This window comes from Chaetodon trifascialis, chromosome 8, assembly GCF_039877785.1.
Source record: "Chaetodon trifascialis isolate fChaTrf1 chromosome 8, fChaTrf1.hap1, whole genome shotgun sequence".
In the NCBI taxonomy this organism is placed as follows: Eukaryota; Metazoa; Chordata; class Actinopteri; order Chaetodontiformes; family Chaetodontidae; genus Chaetodon; species Chaetodon trifascialis.
In genome coordinates, this window is record NC_092063.1 from 6,233,465 (window position 1) to 6,254,348 (window position 20,884).

At 43.1% G+C, this 20,884-nt stretch overlaps 2 protein-coding genes across 2 annotated transcripts; one reads left to right on the forward strand and one right to left on the reverse strand.

The window, feature by feature from the left end:
* Positions 1-108: 108 nt before the first annotated feature.
* On the reverse strand, positions 109-3,439 carry apex2 (APEX nuclease (apurinic/apyrimidinic endonuclease) 2). Its single transcript, XM_070968807.1, has 6 exons — positions 3,237-3,439; positions 3,024-3,107; positions 2,605-2,785; positions 2,241-2,384; positions 1,954-2,023; positions 109-1,391 (listed from the first exon to the last, which is right to left on the reverse strand). Exons 1-6 carry the CDS (start codon positions 3,349-3,351, stop codon positions 258-260), a joined length of 1,728 nt encoding a protein of 575 aa, XP_070824908.1. The 5' UTR covers positions 3,352-3,439; the 3' UTR covers positions 109-257.
* Positions 3,440-3,669: 230 nt separating this feature from the next.
* LOC139334789 (protein bicaudal D homolog 2) lies at positions 3,670-19,678 on the forward strand. The gene is made up of 10 exons (XM_070967956.1): positions 3,670-3,884; positions 5,035-5,358; positions 7,247-7,459; positions 7,658-7,810; positions 9,498-10,013; positions 11,022-11,897; positions 12,468-12,647; positions 13,984-14,135; positions 15,358-15,718; positions 17,151-19,678. Exons 2-10 carry the CDS (start codon positions 5,116-5,118, stop codon positions 17,154-17,156), a joined length of 2,700 nt encoding a protein of 899 aa, XP_070824057.1. The 5' UTR covers positions 3,670-3,884; positions 5,035-5,115; the 3' UTR covers positions 17,157-19,678.
* The last annotated feature ends 1,206 nt before the right edge of the window (positions 19,679-20,884 follow it).

Consider the following 20,884-nt stretch of genomic DNA (forward strand, 5'->3'; position numbering starts at 1 on the left):
TAATGAGCTGGAGTCGGAGCACATTTTGTGTTTTTACTTGAAAAGTGACCAATCTATGGAGTACCTAATGGTTTCAGCTCTGAGACCAAACAAAACCAAACTCACAGTAATGCAAAACTACTGTCTTTATTATTTATAAAAGAAAAAAAAAAAACAGTCAGTCATAAAAATCTGTGAAATGATGAGATGTCTGCGCAGTGGTCTCGCGGTCCTTCTTTGTGCTCGTTTTGAGTTCCACTGATGATGCAGTAAACATGTCACTTGGCCTTGTCAACCCATGCAAAGAAATTACAGCGAGCGTCGGGGTTGGAGGCATGTCCCTGAGGACGAGCGCACACAAAGAACTGTTTGCCCATGTTTGGCCCCTCCTTCTTCACAGTACGAAGCACACAGGGTTCCCCGTGGACCTTACAGGAGGGCGGTGGGGGCGGCCCATGAAGCACTGACTTCCAAAACACTGACGATGCCCCCTTTTTGGCAGCTGAGTGTGTCACAGTGGGTTGTGGGGTTAAATGTTCTGCCTTCATCTGTTTGTCACTTTCCTCTGCGGTGGTGCTCACACACAGCTGCGGCGAACCATCAAAGGCAGGCTCAGTATCTTCGGGCGCGCTGCTTGAGAGCGAAAACACGTCTTCTCTAGTTGTGGATGCTTTTTGGGAGTTTTGTGATGATGCATCTTCATCCAGGCTGGGTGCTTCAGTAGAGTGAGCAGTGTTTGTGACTTTGGGTTTGAAAAAGGAGAGGAGGCTGCCCTGTGGCTTTGAGGAGGTCTTCACAGCCTTTGCCTTTTTCCCCTTTGGGACAACAGAGTCTGATGTTATTAACCGTTTTTTACCGGAGATGTTTCCAGCCCCGAGTGGGTTTAAATTCTCCCTCCTCTCCTCCTCTTCTTGAGATCCAGGTAATGCATCTCTCTGATCAGACTGACTTGATTTTTGGTCCACCTTAACAAGGAAGCGTGAGAGTTTCTGCTGCTTGCCGGCAAACTCTGGCAGATAGCGTGTACAGAGGGGAGGAGGCTTGGGGCTGGGCAGGAGGGAGCAGCTCAGTCGCCCCCACACAGGGCAGTGGTCTGACCCCTCCACCTCTGGCATGATATCAGCTGCCACAAACTGCTCCTTGGCTAGCTGGCAGTCTGCAAATACGTAGTCAATGCGTGTGCCGTAGTTGGTTTTCCGCGCTCCGGTGAGAGTGGACCAGCATGTGAAGGCGTTGGTGCGCGTTGGGTGGAAATAGCGAAAAGTATCCACAAATTTTCCCCTGTGGCTGGGATCTGGTGAAGTTACCTCAGATTCTTCGTTGGGTTCTTCCTCATTCCTTTCCTCTTCCTGTCTGACACTATGCAGAAAGCCATTCAGCCATTTCCTTCCAGGGTTTTCATCAAAATCATCCTAAGAGTTGAAGAAAACAGAGTGGGTAGAGCTTCATTATTATGAATATACATGCACACATTTAGTAGAAACATAACACGCCATATCAAAGGAATAGTTCAACATTTCTGGAAACACACTTGTTTGTTCCTGGCTGAGAATGATACCACTTTCATCTCTGTTCATATGAAGCTACATATGAAGCTAAGCTACAGGAGACTGTTAGCTTAACTTAGCACAAAGACCAAATGCAGGGGGACACAGCCAGCCAGCACGTTGACACTGATTGTTATTTTCACTTGTTTTTGTGCAAATTAAACTAATAGACAAGATATAACTTGTCTATTAGTGCGCTTTAGAGGTACTACTGGGCAGCGTTTGTTACCTTTAGACAACGTCAGGCTAACTGTTTACCCCTGTCTTTAATGCTAAGCTAAGCAGCTGCTGGCTTTTATTTCATATTTACTGTACAGAGACAAGAGTGGTATCAGTCTTCTTATCCAACTCTCAGCAAGATATCTGCATGTTTTGCAAAAGAAACAAGTAAAACATTCATATGACAGAATTCTAACCTTTCACTTACAATATCGCTGGGGTCACAGTGGTCTATTGGCCGGTGAGATGTATTTACATCTCCTAAAACAATCACATGGCTGAAAGATATGACAGGAAAAACGATTAGCTCAACATTTTTAAAGATGGAAATAAGATAGTATCTCGTGATAGGCCGTCCAAAGCAACACTTGTAAACTGGTAGAAGGCTGCATTGTACGAAACTGAAACTGTCTGTGGTAAAAGCAGGATACACCTGTGTCTCATTGTAACTACAATCTCATTTTTCAGTCTGTGGAAACTTTCCTAAACTCTCACCTCCCGTCTTTCAGTAGAGCTTCAGCCCGAGACTGAAGCAGCTTGTAGAACTGCAGCTTGAACTGCTTTCGCTCAGGCTTTTCTGGGTCAGCCCGTGGACAGTACACATTGATTACAGTGACAGTTTGCTCTTTTCCCTGACACCTGTGGGTGATAAAAAAGACAAAAAGAGACAGACAGACACAGTTTACAACTTATTTACAAAGTGATTAGTACACACACAGTGACATTTTGATTGACATGCTCTACATTGATCAAAATCTGGCTGCTGGTGGAGACTACAATGTACATTTTTAATAAAATGAACAGAGACTAATACCCAATACAGCACCTGTGACACGTGTGGTGGACATTTTTCTCTTACGTGGTTCTGTGCTGCGTGATAACGGCTCGTCCCTCGTTGTCCAAAAGCTGCAGCTCCTCGCTGCAGAACTCAGCCTGGTCACTGTAGCATCCAACAGCCCCGTCATGGTTGGTCAGCAGACCTGTGAGACCCTCCTCAGCAGCAAATGGAGTGGCGCTGTCTTTACAGTAAGTGGCGACGCCTGTGTATGTCAGGAATGACAGGTGAATGGTTAATATGGTGTCAGCAGCAACCGTGAAGCAGGTGTAACAATGGCATTGAGTGCCCATTCAGTACAGTGAATTATCAGGCATTTGCTTAACTTAACAACTTAACTTAACTCTTCTTGTTTGGGTAAACTAACTATAACCGGAAGGGGACAATAACGTAGAGGACACACATGAAGGCACAAAATGAATTGTTATGTCAGTGTAATGCACCTGAATAGCCGCTGCGTCCTCGACTGAAGCTGAAATAGGAGTTGTAGCCGTCAACAATGGCAGTTCTTTCATCGAGCAAGTCTCCTGTGGGGGGACAAGTTGTTTGGGGGGTTAACTTTTATTCTTTCATGACAGACTTCTGGTTGTGGCAACGTTACGTTAACGTTACCTGACAGCACCCGCGTTTTCCAAACTCGTGAGAAAACCACTTACTTGTCACTTTTGTCTCTTGAAAGCAGATAATATCTGCGTCCAGCGTATGAAGGGCCTTTTTAATGCCGCCTCTGAAAGCTCTTATACCATTTATGTTCCAGGTGACGATCTTCATTGTGCAAAACTACCGTTGTCTCGCTGAAGACACATTCGCAAGACACTCCAACTTGCCAATGTGCACACCCGGAAGTAAAACGGAAGATAAAAAAGGCACGAGCGGAAGTGTGTTATTTCTTCACTTATCTGTCGTTATTTCTCTTATATTTCGTGTTTGTTGAATAAAGAAATTGTTGTATTCATTGCATTGTTGTTACATTTTTATCTCGGAATGGACAGCACTGCCATATCTACCGACACACAGAAAATAACGACAGTTTCTTGGTGTCATTGCATTGCGCCGTTGTTTAGCTAGAGGGGGTAATAGCGCTTTCACGTTTTCGGCGCGCTTTTGACACCAGACCTCACTGTGAAACGAGAGAACCGGGTGGGAGGAAGGGAAGCGGCTGCTCGGCACACTGGGCTGGTACCCCTGGCTACTCTCGAGATTAGCAACCGTTGCCGCTGACAGCTTCTGGAGGAAGTACACAACTAACGTTTGCTTGCAAGCGGCGAGCCTCGTCTCGTCCTCGTCCGAAATAAAACCAGCAGGTGAGTGACGTTAGCAAGTTTGGCTAACAATCGCTATCTAGCTTTAGCTAATTAGCTTGTCTGACAGGATCCGACTGACGCTATCACAGGGGAACTAACGTTATCCCACGAGTCTAGTAATCGATGTCTGTTCCTCTAAGTCCATTTAAATGCAGGTAATCACAAAGCTAGGACGCCCGCTAGCTAAATTCGTCAACTTGACTTTGCTGATAGCATTGTGATGTCATTTGCTGTCTATATAAGGCTACAATTACTCTTGCTAGCTGTCCGGCCGTGTCCTGTTCCCAGACCGGTGTCGTCTTAGATTTTGTATCCTTGTCACCCTCAAGGATACCAACTTACTTTGGAGACAGAGGGTGACAAAATATTTACAGGTTACATCTTACCCCCTTTCATACACTCCCATTTGAAGATCTAGCGTCAGTTTGCGGTGTAGGAGGAACAGATGCTTACGGGATACATCATTTGGCACCGGACAACCGGCGGCTGGTGTGTCCATCTTCGGTCAAAGAAGAGGACACGAGGAAATGGGCGAGCTCTGCCCCACCCAGTCAATACGGGTGGTCAAAGTAATGTTAAACCATATTGTTTCCACGGCTACTTTGAGGAGGACATCTGGTGATATTCACTCAGCTGTCATAACTGTGTGGCTAACATTACCTATTGCCGTCGGCTTATTGTGGACAGGAACAACGTGGCTGGTGTTGAATAGCGATAACGTTGCTCAGTGATGTGTACAGGCCGGCCCTGCATCCCAGTTTAATAGTGACTGCTTGTTATTTGTGTGGAGGTGGGGGATCATCAGTAATGGACGTTAAATACCACGTGCTAATACGTGCCTATTTAAAATGATTAATTGCAGTAGTATATTTTTTGTTATAATTGGTAATATAACCAGAATTGACCTGGCTAACTGGTATTCACCTGTAATATATATTTGCAGTCTGCAGCGGTTAGGTCATTTGTGGCTTGGATTTGTCTTGTAGCCATTTGAGCCATTTTCTCACTCAACCAGCTCCGGTGTTAATCTTACCCTATGCAGTCTGCTCAGTTGGTGTCATAATGTGATTTACACAAAACCTCTTTGCCTTCCTGGCCATTGTTCTAAGAAGTTTACATAACCACCATCTTTGTGTTTTGCCTTTTGTAGTGTGGAGTAATGAGAGAGGAGGAGTGAAGGAGGCAGGTGTCCCAGTAGAGCATTGGCAGACGAGAGGGAGGCCAGGCAAGGATGCTGGAGGCGGATGCAGGTCAAGCGGTGGAAGGAGAAGGGGAGGCAGAGATGGGGAGCAGAGACTTGAATGCTGAAGTGGTGCGGCTGACTCTTGAGCTCCAGGAGGCCACGGAGGAGAAGCTACAGGCAGCCCGCTATGGCTTGGTGGTGTTGGAAGAAAGTGCTGCTCTCAAGATGAAACACAGGCAACTGGAAGAGGAGCATGAAGCCCTCAAAGGGGAGCTACAGCAGCTCAAAGAGGTAGGAACACCGAAGGCCTTCTAGTTATATTTAGACAACATTAGGCTTGTGAAGTTCTCATTCCCCCAGCATTCCAAGTGTTATTTTCCAATAACACGCTGCTGCCTTTTCACCTTGTTTTTGTGGCAGCGCCTTTAAATGGCTGATGTTGTAAAACCACTGTCTCTCTATCAATGCTGCTCATTTTAGTGTAACAGTTGAGGAGCTGCCTTGCAGTGTCCCTGGTACTCCTATAAAGCCAGCAGCGTTGTCTCTTCATATGTACCAGTGACATATGACATTAATTTGATTGCTCATCCCTTAGTGCTTTTTCGTAGCTCTGACTCTCTGCTACCACAATAACAGTTCTGTTACAGCTGCAGTCTCACATTAGACTTTCAATGAAGATACTTGTGATTGCATGCTGAGTCAGTTTTGCCCTCGTACGTCATCTGATGCTGATGGCGTCAGAGGGAGAGGACTGTTTAGGGATTAGGACAACCCACACAGCCAGTTAGTCAGCGTGTCCATAATGTTTTCTCTGTTTATCTTAAACTGATTTTGATACTTAAGTGCTTGGCATTAAGGAGTGAATAAGGCTAGCGCAGCATAGTCAGAATAAAAAGATTAGACCAATATGTCAAAACTCAGATTATCATGTAATCCAAACCTTTCACAGATGTATTGAAATTGTGACATATGCTTGTCATTACCTTAATGATGCTAAACAAATTGTTTCCTTCCTTCCTTCCTTCCCTCCTATCTCTCTCTTTAATTAATAAGTTGATTATTAACAATAATGCAGTGAAATTGACAGCCACTCCTTCAACTGTGTTTATACAAGTGTAGTTTTTTTTTTTTTTTAGTTACACTCCAGCTGACAGTTACAGTTTCTCTTTTAAAAGTCCATTTTGTGGAAATATTTATGTGCAATTCTTATGCTCATGCTGACACCGTGCTCGATGACTGATGTGTGAGGGATTAATATTGTTTCCTGATTATAAACTTTGACACAGATGCAGCAGATGGGCTGTGAAGGTACTGAGTATTGCTAGAACATGCTCTGTAAAACTGATTTATGTAAGCAGGTAATCCCAAAAAATTCAATCCTATCATGCGGGCAGATTTTTGTTTTTGCAATTGTTTCGCCCACCTGTTTAAATTTAAAGAGAAAAAGGTTTAAAATCCTGCTGACAAACAGTTGGATATTTAATGAAAAATATGTGCCAGAATACCACCAAAATAGACTCATTCTGATGTTTTATAACCACATATCAAGCAAAGCTCTTTATGTCTTAAGGGACGTAGTGGTACAGAATTTCAGATATTTTCCCATAATCTGCATAAACCTTATTTCTTGGCTGTTTACCCACCTAGGCTTTGGCAGGGTTTTAACGAAGCAGAGCCGACTCGTGCTGTGAATTAACATCATTATATAACCGCACCACGATGCTCAGTTGAGCTTGTTTAGTAGCTTGTTCATTGCATTATACACCCTATTTGACAGTTCTTTCATCAGCAGTCATTGATGCGTAATGGGTTAAAGTTACAGATTATGGCAAGCTGTGAAGATATGCATGCTATTACAAATTTAAGTCTAATGTATTAGGCTCATTTTATCACGTTTGATTAGATACAAATAGAGCATCAATCAGTGTAAAAGCTGCTGTTGAGGTGTCTTGTTACCAAACCATAATGGTTACATCCTCATTGTAATCAGGTTTATGTCAGCGAAGTTCTATTTCCTTTCATTCGTTAAAGATGTCTGCATTTCTTGACTTGATATGAGTAGCAAAACATGAATGCATTTGTCTTTCAGCACTGAAAATGTTCATCCAATGTGTAACACTGTAGCCTGCAGGATACTGCAAGTTTTGCCCTTTCCTTAACCCTTTGTGTTTGTGTAAAGGCATTTGCAGATTCTGTTACCAGTCAGAAGCGTGCAGCTGCTGATGGAGAGTGCCGGGAGGAGAGCTTGCTGCAGGAGACAGCCAGTAAGGAGGCTGCCATGGCAACCCGCATAGAGGAAGTCCAGGCAGACCTCAAGCAAGCACGCCTTGCTCTAAGCAATGCCCATGCAGAGATCGATAGACTGGGAGTGTTCTCCACCCAGCTAAAGAAGGTTTGGTGACTCACTTAGTACACCCGCATACTGCTGTTATACTGCATAATATTAATCCCCGTCTTGTCATGATAGATACGATGGGACCCTGACTCACTGGTGGATATATTAGCTTTGTAGCCTCATTCCCAAAGTAAAATCAACGTGCATAACATGAACTTTCTGATTGTGGATTTGACAGTGGGTTGTCTTCTACAGGAGTGTGAGTGTCTGGAGGCAGAAAAGGGCCATCTGAGGGATGAGATAAAGGAATATAAAGTACGTGAGCTGCGGCAGTTGCAGGACAATGCTGAGCTAGAAGATGAGAACATATCTCTGCAGAAACAGGTGTCTGTGCTCAAGGAAAACCAGGTCAGTTATCACTCAAACTGCAGCCTTAACAAATACAAAAAAGTCCAACCTACTGGCTGTAATTGCGAATGGATGAAGGATGAAAATAATTATGCAAATGAGGTGGGGAAAATACATGAATATTAACATTGTGGCATGCTAATGTTTTTTTTTTATTTGTTTTGAACTTATCTACTTGTTTGTACACGTGAGTGTTTCTTAACACAGACATGGTTATTTTTGTCAGGTGCTGCCAGTTCCTTTCTTTCATGAGAGCAGAACTGCTTTGCATGCTACAAATCTCACTCACGTCTGGTAACATTACTTCAGGCCAGCTGCTGGGTATTTCATGTTTTTATTTCCAGAAAATGAAGTGGCTCCCACAGCTGTAGCCACTTCAGTCTGTAGTCACCACTCTGTAGTCTGATTGGTTACATGTCACAAGTCAAAGCCTATCAACACTGACGGCCAGAGACTGGGGTATATCTGGTGAGCGAGCAGAAGTGTTTCTCAAAGGGAAGGCAGCAGATATTGCCAAAGTTGCAGTGAACATCACAATCTTATGATCTATTTGTATGACAAGCAGTATAACCTCAGTTTCACGGTTCCCCCACTGAAAATGCCCGAAGTCACAGCCTGTGTTTCACTCAATGGAGGCGAAAGCGATGGCTTTTAAAGTCATTCTTTCACTTATCCAGTCATTGCACTTTAGAGTAAAACACAACACACACATGTCATGTCCGGAGACCTGCAGATCCACTAAATTACTGCTTTAAAAAGGAACAGCGGCAGTACAACTGCATACTGAAAGCTTCCAATGTAATAGTTTTCTTTTGGCAGGATGTGTGTGTCATTTTGTGTCATTGTAACATTGCAAATACTAAAAAGAACATTTTCTAAACATATGCAGATGTTCCCAATGCTTTTCACATTTGCTCACATCTTAGTTTGTGTTCTGTGTGATCAAAGATGCTCGGTATTCTTGTGGGTTGTTATGTAGTTATGTGAAATTGTTTGGATTCCTGAGGGTGTGAGACAAGTGCTTCCCAGCGCAAATGAGACTTTTGTGTATATTGCAGCTCTGCCAAGACAAACTGTCCATGACTAGTTCTAAATGTAGCACAGGCTTGTTTATATGATCTGTTGCTGACTTTTACATGAAAATCTAGTCTTACCTTGAGAGTTTCTGATGTCAGAAGCCCTTTTTGTTGTTTTGGATGAGACCCCTAAATGTTCCAAAGGACTCTCAGTATCAGTTTTAATAACATGTTGATTTTATTTGAAAAAAATAGACATGCTTTGTTATTTATATGTGTGTGTGTGTGTGTGTGTGTGTGTGTGTGTGTGTGTGTGTGTGTGTGTGTGTGTGTGTGTGTATAATATACACACACACACACACACACACACACACACATATATATATAACTAGATGAGCCAACTAGATGGAAATGTTGGTGAATATATAGGATTCAAACTCTATGTCAGTGGGAGGTACTGTACATATCCATTTCCAAATAGAAGTGTTGGTGACTATGGAGTCATCACCAGTGGTGTTTCTGTTGATCTGCTCAAGCCATCTGGGTATGTGACTAACACTGTGGCTCAATGCAGTGATGGGTATATTTGCATGTTGAGTACAGAATCTGCACCCATATAGAAAGACCTCTTAAAAACATCCTACTATTTATGCTCCTCTATCACATTTCAGGTTGAGTTTGAATCGATAAAGCTGGAGCTGACCCAGAAGAACGATGAGCAGGAGGAGCTGCGAGCTCAGCTGGATGAGGCAGCGAGGCTGAGGGAGATTGCAGAGAGGCAGCTGGATGAGGCCCTGGAAGCCCTGAAGGAGGAGAGGGAGCAGAAGAACAGTCTGCGGCGAGAGCTCTCTGCCCTGACCCTTAACCCCTTTGATTCTGTGGGGAACCTGGAGCTCCACTTGGAGCAGCTGGATGACAGCCAGGAGGAGGGCCAGGGGGGAGAGGGAGATGGTGAGGGTGAGGGAGAGGACCAGGACAGTGGCATTAATAATGGTCCTGGGTCTGCTCCCGGTTCTGCTCACCCTCCTCACTTGGGAGGCTCCAAAAGTAACGGCCTCATCCATCGCTACTCCACTCCACGAAACAGTGACGTATTCCTACGTGCTCCAGCCTCTGGGCTGGTGTCAGACCTGCTGAGTGAACTACACTTTTCAGACAGCCAGAAACTAAAACAGCAACTCCTACAGGTAGGCAACACTACAATATGTGCAGCTCGTTTCATTTATTAACATGGTGAAATTATGCACTGAAGAAAAATAGTGAAATATGATGTTTCCTTGCTTACAGGTTTCAATGGTTTTGTTCCCTTGTTAGCTTAAACTGGTCATCACCACATAGATTTTACCCCAAAGGGAGAGGTTGATCTTTCCATCTTTTCTGCTTCTCTGAAATAGGTGTCTTTATTTACTTGCGTCATATTATTTAAATCAAGAGTAAATACAATGCAGAGATTAGTGATGCCATTTTGTGAAAACTTGATAATGGCCTAGCGACTGCTGCTAACACCATCTACTAACTACTGTTCCTTTGTGATTCATAGACCTGCAGTTATATTTAGATGAAAGTGTCAGTTCTCGTCAGAATAACTTGGAATAGTACCACCTTGATAAGCTGAGCAGTGAAGCTGTTTTACAGGTTGATTTGTGTGTCTGAGCTGTTAACAGGGATGTCTGCTGCTTCCTGTTTTAGACCACATCCGCTCTGTGTTGGTGAAATTAGTAAGCCTTTCTGTATTGATAAAAATCAGCTGGAACCACTTTTCATCATCTACAGTACTCTGACCTGACACAGTTACGCTTCACAAATAAAGGGGGTACTTAAGAAAATTAGGGTTGTCTTGAACTGTTATCCCTCTTGGAAGGAAATATATTATTCATGATGCACTTAAATTGGGGGTTGGGTTAGCAAGCTCCTACCTAACAGATGTTGGGTGTGGGGAGCTGAATGGGGTCAGCCACTATTTTACATAAAAAATGCATTAAGAGTAAAGGTGGTTGGGGGAGAAATTTGAGTTACAGAGACCTTGTTTTATGGGAAATAATCAACAAACAGTTTTGGCCCGTTGGCCTGTCTTAGAAATGAAATTAATGGTTATTCCTCTAATGGGCAGCTTTAAGTAATTTGAGCAATTTTAAAATGTGTATGTTTATACCTCAGAAGATTAAAAAAATTTTTGTGTATATATGTGTAACCAGGCAGAACGGGAGAAGTCGACTTTGGTTGGCAAAGTAGAGGAACTGCAGATGCAGCTGGTAATGTCCAAACAGGCCCTCAGTCAGCAAGAGGACAAGGTTGGATCTCTCACCCAACAGCTGGAAGCTGTGCAGAGCAGCCAGAAGCATAACCAGGAGGCAGACGACAGGGGCGAGACAGAAAACGGCGATGGTGGGAATGTGGCCTTTGATTATGAGGTCGACACCAAGAGCAAGGAGGTACTGGAAGCACGCATGCGTTCAGCCAGCGAAGAGCTTCTGAAGCTGCGAGATGAACTATCTCAGGCAGGAACTCGTTATAACACCCTGGAGCAGCGATACAAGCAGGAGAAGGATCGTTGGAGGGCAGAGGCCCAGGAACTGGCTGACAAGATCCGTCAATGCATCAAGTCCAGCAAGCAGGACCAGGAGCGCATCAGTGAGCTGGAGAAGGAGATTGGAGCCACAAGGAAAGTGGCAATTGATTCAGAGGGGCACTTGAGCGTTGCCCAGGAAGAGCTGCTGGCCTTCTCCGAGGAGCTGTCCAACCTTTATCACCACATCTGCGTGTGCAACAACCTAACACCCAAACGAGTCACCCTGGACTATTACCGTGATGGTGCCAGGGCAAGTGGTGGAGGAGGTGGTGCACGAAGATCACACTACGTGTACCCCCAGCTTAACCCCCAGAAGAAGCCAAGAGGCAATGACATGTTCATCTCCAAAGCTTCAGCACTGCAGTTTATGGGGGAGGTGGACAGTGCAGGGGCCAGCGTAGAATCTCCTAACTGCCCTGGATCCCCCACCCTGGATTTCAGGGACCCTTCCAATGTCCGCAACTTGGTAGCAGTCATCCGTTGCCAGATCAAACACCTCCGGGTAAGACAGCACTGCTTATCGCACACAGTATGTCAGACATTTATTCGGGTACTTCTTTACTAGCGGTGCAGATTCTCTGACTGCTTCATTGTGGCTCGATCGCTGATAGGCAGGCTTTTGTTCTGGGTGCAGGCTTTTCCTCCTTCACATATTTCTTGCTGAACCTAGTGCTGAGTTCAGACAGGTGAATGTAGTTGAGTGGCTCCCGTGTCCGTTCAAATCCAACACCTGATGCGAGCCTTGTTGGCACGTGTGCTTGGGTTTGAATGGATTGGATTATCAGCGGTTAAATTTGAGTAGTGGCTTCCACTACAGTGAATCCTTTCAGAAATCAGTAGTGTCAGGACCACTGGGGGCGTCTGGTTTATGTAGTGAAACACACAATTTAAAAGATATAGATGCTCTTTTACATTTCTGAGGATTCATTCATTCACTGGATGTTTTGGCCACTGTTAGTCATGTGATATTTGGATGTACTGTATATTAAAAAGAAACACTCTAGTACTATAAGACAAAACACTTCCCATGCTCGGCTCATTTTTACGAACAGCTGTGGTTGTGCTCTCGCAGGTGGCAGTGGACCTCTGTCGTCAGAGGGGCGCGATGCCGTACTCGGGGTTGAGCAGCAGCGGAGAGTCAGAGCGGGATGCTGAAAGCCTCTTGGAAGAAGTACTGAAGCTCAAGTCCCTTCTCAGCACCAAGAGAGAGCAGATTGCTACCCTCAGGACTGTGCTCAAGGCTAACAAACAGGTAGGTCACAGCACACACTTGCTACACTGCAGTATTTCTTTTTTTTTTTCTTGCTGTTGCCTGTCACTGAAAGAAGCTACTTCTTCATCTGCTGTGGCTTATTATAAAAGGCCTCATCAGTTTCTTTGCATGTACAAAAAAAGAGACCACTGTCTGTTGTGAAATGTAGTCTTTCTTCTGTTGCCAGTATTTTTACCTTAACTGGATGAACACATGACCAAATTCAGCAGTTTGAGATGAGCAAGTCGCCGCTTTTATCCATGCATAATCCTGACATAAGCAGTATGGTTCAACTGTATCATCGGTGTCTTGTCTAGACACTGTCCCTTGGGCTCACATAGTCCTGCACCTTGTGTCCAGTGTGATGCTGCCCTCCCCTCTCCTGTGCCTCAAGCAGTCCGTGACCTGCTTCTGTCATTCCCTTCGCTGTCACTCTCACTGTCTCACGCACAGACATAAACACTCAAGATAATCTGTTTGGCGAGGCCATGCTCACATACAGTTGTTTACCTTGTCAAGGCTGGTTCAAAGGACTCTGCGTTTGTTCATCAGATGTAATCAGGGTATTTAAACAAGACTTTTGCATTGACGACTGTGTTCAAGTGACACATATGTAAAAGCTCTTTGCACAAGAGGGCCAAACAGGGCTCAGGCCTTCGGCTGTGTGTCCCTCATAGTACTGTTTTTCTACTGTCTTAGTCATCACAGTTTTCATTGACCTCCCCAGGACTGATACAGATTGCTCTTTAGCAGCGGGCACGTCATAGTTCACTAGCAATGGAAATAAAGGGGGAGTAATGGTGACAGTTATAACTTGTTTGGTTGCATCTATGGTATTTGGTGCTAAAATCTTGAACAAACAGAACCATTTAAAATTTACAGCTCTTTGGATGGTGTTGGCTAACCAGCAACACTTTGTGCCACAGTTTGCTTACATTTGGGTCAAATGAGTGACCATCGATCTCTCAGAAAGATAATTAACTGGAAATGTTGGAAAAATCCAGAAGCTTGTGGATTTTGTGAGGCCCCCTTCTAATCATCTGGATTTAAGAAATTCTGTACACTGAATTACAGAAAATATTCTTAATCTGTTTCCAAATAAAAAAAATATGTATATTACCTCTGTGAGTATGTGCTACTACATAAACTGGGGCTAGGGTTTCCCTTGAATTTGTGGTGGTTCATGATGGTGCTGTCAGTTTGAGGGAAGCATATTATTAGCATATTTTGTCTGTTCGATACAAATCATACATGGTAATGTGCATTTAATACCCCGCTTAGACAGGGGAATGAGGGTGCTTCAGTAGCATATGAAAGTGCTATTTTGTCAATGCAGACTGCAGAGTTGGCCCTGTCCAATCTGAAAACCAAGTATGAGACAGAGAAGAGCATGGTGTCAGAGACCATGATGAAGCTGCGGAACGAGCTCAAAGCCTTGAAGGAGGACGCCGCCACCTTCTCATCACTGCGAGTCATGTTTGCCAGCCGGTAAGTACGAATGAGAAGAAAACAGTGTTATCGAGGAAAAAAGACTTCCATTTATTTATTTTACCGTGACTAAGTAGATTTTTTATTGCTTTAAAATGGCTTTTATCTGAAACATTTTCATTAGTTCTGGTTGTCTGGTTGTTTGTTGTTCATGCTTAGTAATGGTGCTCTTGTTGTGGTACAGCTTTTGCTACCACTTGTGTAATAAGCTTACCGTGCTTATTGCGCCTGTGGACAGTCCACTGGTTCACGTGAAGATTATGAACCACATGCTCTGCCCTGTGCCGACGGGGGGAGGAGGCAGATTTGTCCCATCAAGCCAGGTCACCTTAGAGAAAGAGAAGCCTAATGTTGACGGGAGACTGGTGGGGCGTTTGATAGGGTGGGATGGTGCTGTCAGGGGTTGAACTCACAGACCACAACACTTAACTCACTAATCACTAACCTCCTCTGAGAATGCATTGGCATGGATTATTTTTTTTATTTTTTTGTACTCGGTTAATGAGAGATTTTTTTCCCCCATTGGTCTTTTTCTGCTTTTGTAATGGACAACAGAAATGTTTTGTTATCATTTGTTATTAATCGCCAGAGAAGCTTCTTGGACATGCATTACCTGTCTAGGCCCTCTCCAGACAGTTATGAGCTGGCATTTGATTATCCTTAAGAAGGATTGGGGAACAGACAGTGCTCAAGGTCTGCTACGGTCTGTTGCTGCAGGCTAAAGATTACAGCTTTAAATGATCCTCTTGTTTATAATTAGGCTTTGTGGTGCCATCATGTGGATAGTCAGGGTGACTGCATTTCAACAGGATATGATCATATCATTCACAGGCATCCCTCTTCTCATTCCCGCAAAATATTTAGCCATTGTCTGTCAACATAATATTAATTAAATGCTCATATATTATTTAATAAATTTGATATTTTTGGGCACCAGCTTCTCCAACATTGAGGGTTTGCAGTTTGTTTGTTTTTTTTTCCATATCAATGCAAATTCAGTAGTTGTGCCAACCTAAAAACATTACCAGTATGTGGACAGCATTGTGTGTTTGGGTAATTTGTGATGGTTTTACAAGAAATTGCTAAATTAATCAATAATGAAAATAATCTAATCTGCATCCCCAGTGTTTGTTCACACCTGGTGTTGAAAATGTGTGTGTTTGTGTGTGTCTGACTGCGTTTTATGCATGTTGCATCTTTTAATTGTGTCTGCATCTCTCAGGTGTGACCAGTATGTCACCCAGTTGGATGAGATGCAGAGGCAGCTGGCAGCAGCCGAGGATGAGAAGAAGACCCTGAATTCTCTGTTGCGTATGGCTATACAGCAGAAACTGGCTCTTACCCAGCGTTTGGAAGACCTGGAGGCCCCTCTGTCTCCCCACAGCTTGAACAGCAGCCCCCGCCGCTCCCGGGCCAAAGAGCTGGCCACCAAGTCAGGCCGGGCTCCACGGAGCCCCCGAAGCAGTCCTGCACGCCCCCCGCTGAGGAGCAGTCCGCGGGCTAGCCCGGTTCTCGGCAGCAGCGTTCCTGCCATGGCCACGCACCACTTGCGAAGTCTAACCCGAAGCCTCCACACGAGCCCTGTAAGAACCCCTCTCCCTCCTTGTCCCGACAACCCCATCCAGACAGGCCGGTCTTGCAGAGGCAAGGGTCTCCCACGAGACGCCACCTTCATTAGAAGTCATAGTGTCAGTGATGTTTTTAATGCAGAGTTGAGTCCTGGCTACTCCCCAACACGTACAAGCTCCACCAGTTCTGTAAACAGTGAGTTCATGGTCAAAACACAAGGCAGTGACTCAAGAAAGGGCATGTCAGGCCGGAGAGCTTCAGTCCCTGCACGTCAGGACACCTTCATTACAACTCGTGTTGTACCTGCCTCCTCAACCAGGCTAAAATCTTCTTTGTTTTCTTCATCCATAGATAACCTAACCTCTTCTAAAGCTTTGTGTGTGTATCCTAACACATCTGAAGCATGGGCTGACAGTAAACAAAAGCCTGATCTAAAACCAAACGTGGACACTTCTGTCAGAAGAAAACAGTTTGGTCACAGGTCTAATTCCGCACAAACAGCAGCTGCATGCCGTAACACGTTTCAGTCAGACTCCGTCTCCTCTCAGCCGAATGCTAAATCTTCAGGGCCCCTGACAACCGCATCTCTCTCTGGTCACAGTGCACCTGGTAGGACCAGGATGTCTGGGGTCTTTAGAGAGTCTAGGGGTAGATCATCCACCTCCACAGGTAGAACCACGGAGGAATCGCACATCAGTGTCAGTAAGAGTTCTGGTAAAAAGGTTCAGGGCACACCTGCCAGGGCCCGGAGCTCACACTCGAAACCATCTCACAGGCGATGAAATAAAATGGCCAGCAGATTTACTCTCTATTCTAAACTACTTCATTCTTTGAAATATTAAATAAGCATTCTTTAATATTTATAACAATTGTGGGTTTTTTGCACAGATTTAGTTGATAACTCATTTTTATTAGAGTTTTAATTGTTTGCTTTTGTACAGCCCCTGATTTGATAATCCTTAATATCAGGGGTGCCCAAGCTTTTCCACTTAGAGGGACAAAACTGAACCTTAATGTTGGGCAACAGGCCAAAATCAAACACCTGTTGTATTGTTATGATGCAAAATAGTGCAAGGATCCCAATTTCCCTTAATTGACAGTTTTCATGTGCAAAGTGTCACTCTGCCCGCTGTGGGACAGGGATAGGAAAGGGATCCTGCATAATTAAAGGCCATTTTGGCCTACTACATAAAAAATAAAACGGCACAAACAGTGACTAATTTTCTATATTTTTAGTAAATCTTTATCTGTTATTTTATCTGGCGGGCCAAATTGAACCTTATGGTAGGCCATCTTTTGCCCACGGGCCCCACTTTGGACAGCCCTGCTTTATATGTTGTATTGATCTGTTTATCCTTATGAATTACCCTCTCCTTTTTCATGTACATGTTCTTTAGTTGAACTAAATATGTTTTTTTTTGTCTCTGTCTCACCCTGTCTCTGTAGCGCTGAAACACTCCTTCCATTACTCCAAACCCCCTTTTCTCCATAAGGACCTGTCTTCATGTTGACTCCCGGCTCCCACCTCCTTTCCTGACTCAAGACATCCTGTCCATATGATGCAACATTCCCCACTCTACCCACCTGAACCATGGATTAAAAAAGTTAAAAAAAAAGTTAGAAATCTCTCATCCAGCCCTCTTGGTTTTTCTGCTTGGAGTGGAGAAACCTGCATGCAGCCTGGAGAAGGATGAAGAGACAATTGTGCTGCTCATTGCTCTCTGTGAAGTCATTGATCGTGTCTTGTCCAAAGTGGATCCAGCTTCCATCTGGTCTTGTTGAAGGCTGTGTGTTGTGGTGAACCGTTGACAGTGTTACTCCAGAACGAGACTCTCTTCATGTACAGTATTTACTGTCCTCAGACTTTGATTCAAGGCTATGATCTGTTCTAAGGCTGTATGTGTCTACACTCTTGCCTTTCGTCTGGCATCCCAGTCAGGCCTGTCTGGCGTCTGTTAGTGTCTGTAAACCCTTAGATCATCTGTGATAGCTCTCCTATGTAGTTGTTTTTATAGAACAATGCAGCCTTACTCACAAAAATGCTGTCCTACGAGTAGAGAGCTTGCTGTTGTCTTGAGGTTACTCCCTTTTACTGATGATACAGTGACACGCCCTTTTTTTATCCTGTGATGTGTCTGGCTATCAGCCACACCCTTTAAATAGAGGTCAGCAAGCATGCCATTTCTTTGATGGAACTAGATCAGCCATAAGTTCACCACCTCAGGTCAAACAGAGTAATCAGATACGAGATGTGGGAGATCTTTAATGTGCGCCATCTTACTTTGCAAACTATGCAGACCAAGTCAGGGCAGTGCCTGTATACTTCCTGCTGTTATTTAGGATCAGGTTGGGTTTTGGAACTTAACCCCACATTCAGTCAAATGTGACTGCAACAGCTATTTAGCATCTCTCACAATAGAAGTCATCTGGAGGTGCTAAGTGACACAAGTGCTGGCATCCCATTGACGAAGCTGTTTGGGCTTTGGGTTTTAATAGACGCTGTCTGACATCACTCGAATTTCCTAAAACTAATACTAACTTGTTGGATCATGCTCATTTCTCTTAATTGCAATCATAGTAGTTCCCATTCCGCTTCTGCTTTTTCTCACTCCTTTGAACAGCTAAGCAACAATACTCATGTTTTGTGTTTCATCGTTCATCACCATGCTTTTGTGTGCTACCAAAGTGAGCATGTTGTAATGAACTAGTGTTCCCCACAGCAAGCTAGCTTCCTTCTCCTGTGGCTAAAGCATCCATAGTTGTCAGTTAGAAATGCTAATAGTGCGAACAGGCTGCTGTCAGGGTTGCTGCTTGTACAAAAATGAAATAATAGAAAGAAATATTGTCCAGTGATTTTAAAGGCATTACACGGTGCTTTATGGCAAGTAGCACATTCTGACCTGAAACAGAATAGATGAATTTTGCAAAAGAAAACATTAATAAAGCGAGATATAACTCCAACATGACATGGCTTTGCTAAGTGAGAGCTCCACACGCCGGGGCTTGGATTGAAAAGACAAAAAAAACAAAAAAACATTACGTATCTGTTGGTACTTATAAAAGAGACGTCACGGCTGTGATTTGAAGACAACAGTGCGTATGTGCACCATAACGACACCTGTCTCATTGAATGCAGTTTAAATTCAAATTGAATTGACCCAATGAGACCAATCATGATCTTTGAGACCACATTTGAACAAAATGAGAATTGAATGCAAGAAAATGTTGACATTGATTTTTTTAAGCCCAACTATCGTGTGGTACAGTAGAAGAGGACACATCCTGCTGATTTTTATTTTAGTGCCTTGGTTTTGATCTTGTCTGCTGTTTTTAGATGACATCACATTTTCTCAATTGAGGCTACTATTCAACACTGTAGTTGTGATGCTTTTGAATCTATGTCTTACTTTTGAAGAAACTCATTGAGCAGTTTTAGCACTGAATACAGTGATATCTCATTTTGGTAAAATATTTTCACTTTTTAGCTAACTCGTTAGCATTAGTTAATGAATAATCTGAACTGTTAAGTGAGAACACCTTCCGTATAAAGATGATGAATGCAGGAAATTAAGAACATAACAGATCAAAAACAGATTGAATGTTAAGATATTAAGGTTTCAAAAGTGATGATACCAGTTTTTGGACCGTCAGGGGAGCTGGTGGACTATTCATGAACTGTGCTAAAAAGTGGAAATGCTTTAACATGATGTCATATTGCTTCGAAGGTTGTAAATGGATTTCTTAATCTATTGAATTCACTATGTGCAGATGTGTGTTTAATTTAATTACCAGTGTATAATATTTTAACTGTATTTATGTGGTCTGCATTCTGTGTAAATTTTTGTTGAGGATGACATGCACACACTCCGCATAAAGTTCGATGGTCCTCAACTTTTTATTATGTGTATGCAAGTTCCTCTCACTGACCTTTGAACCACTTTTGTCATGAAGAATTAAAACAAGCCAACACTGTATATTGATTGTGGTCTTTTGAGTTCAAACACAGTATTAGAATTAGGAGTAGGATTATACAGAGTGCTACGATGAAGCAACATATTTCTCAGGTTGTGTCTAAGGCTGGCCTGCAGAACACGTTTGATATGCAGCAGGTCTCGGGTGAAGTTAAGACAAATAAAACAGTCTGTTTAGGAAATCCTTTATGAGTAAGCCAGAGGCAGTGATGCAAATGTTCATACGCAGAAAGACAGCCAGGCCACATTTTCATCAAGATTTCCAAGTTATGAATGAAAATAAGTACCAATCCAGAGTAAAAAATAAACAGGAAGGATAAAAGTAAAATAAGAACAGAACTAAAAATAGAAACTAGATAATTTATTATAGTATATGCTTTACAAGAGCAATGAAAGACATAATAACACGGCAGGTAAATAACAGTGGTGTGATTAATAGCAGAGTCAGCATGTCTAATATCTAGTGTCCACCAGATTAATATATAATATGGGTGAGTAATGCTACTAAATCTTTGTATGGATTAATATATAAGTACAGCATATAATGCAATAAGTCTAACATATTAATGTAATGTAATGCAGTATAATTTACTAAGTACTGTGCTTAAAGTAGTTTCTATTCTACTACATTTCAGAGACAAATATTTCTCTGTTCACGACATTTACTGTTACAGCTTCAGTTACTAGTTTCATAGGAAATAAAGATTTTCCATACAAAACATACAGAGTATTATACACTGGTGTAGATGACTCCATCCGTCATATCCAACAATGAGTGAGGTAGTGCAATAATACAGTAATAATAGTAATAATGGTAATAGTACGTCATTCACAAGGGCAGCTTTACCTTTTACTTTTCATATTTTATGTACATTTTGCTAACATTGCTTATATATTTTTACTTCAGTAACATTTTAATGTGGGACTTTCACTATTTTTATTACTATTATCTTACTTTGATATATTCTTTCACCACAGTTTCTAACGTCAGCTAAACTAAGCTAAAAAAAAAAACAAAAACAAAAAAAACTTCTGTTCGGATATTCTCAGTGTACAAAGTGTACAAAGGAAGATCCAGGATACATTTTGCAACCACACAAATTAAAACATCACGTCCCACATGACTGTTTGTTATGGCCACAGATACAGGCAGGTCTATGCTTGTGATTGGCTGCAGGGATTACAGGCACGCCCCTCTAAACCAGGGGC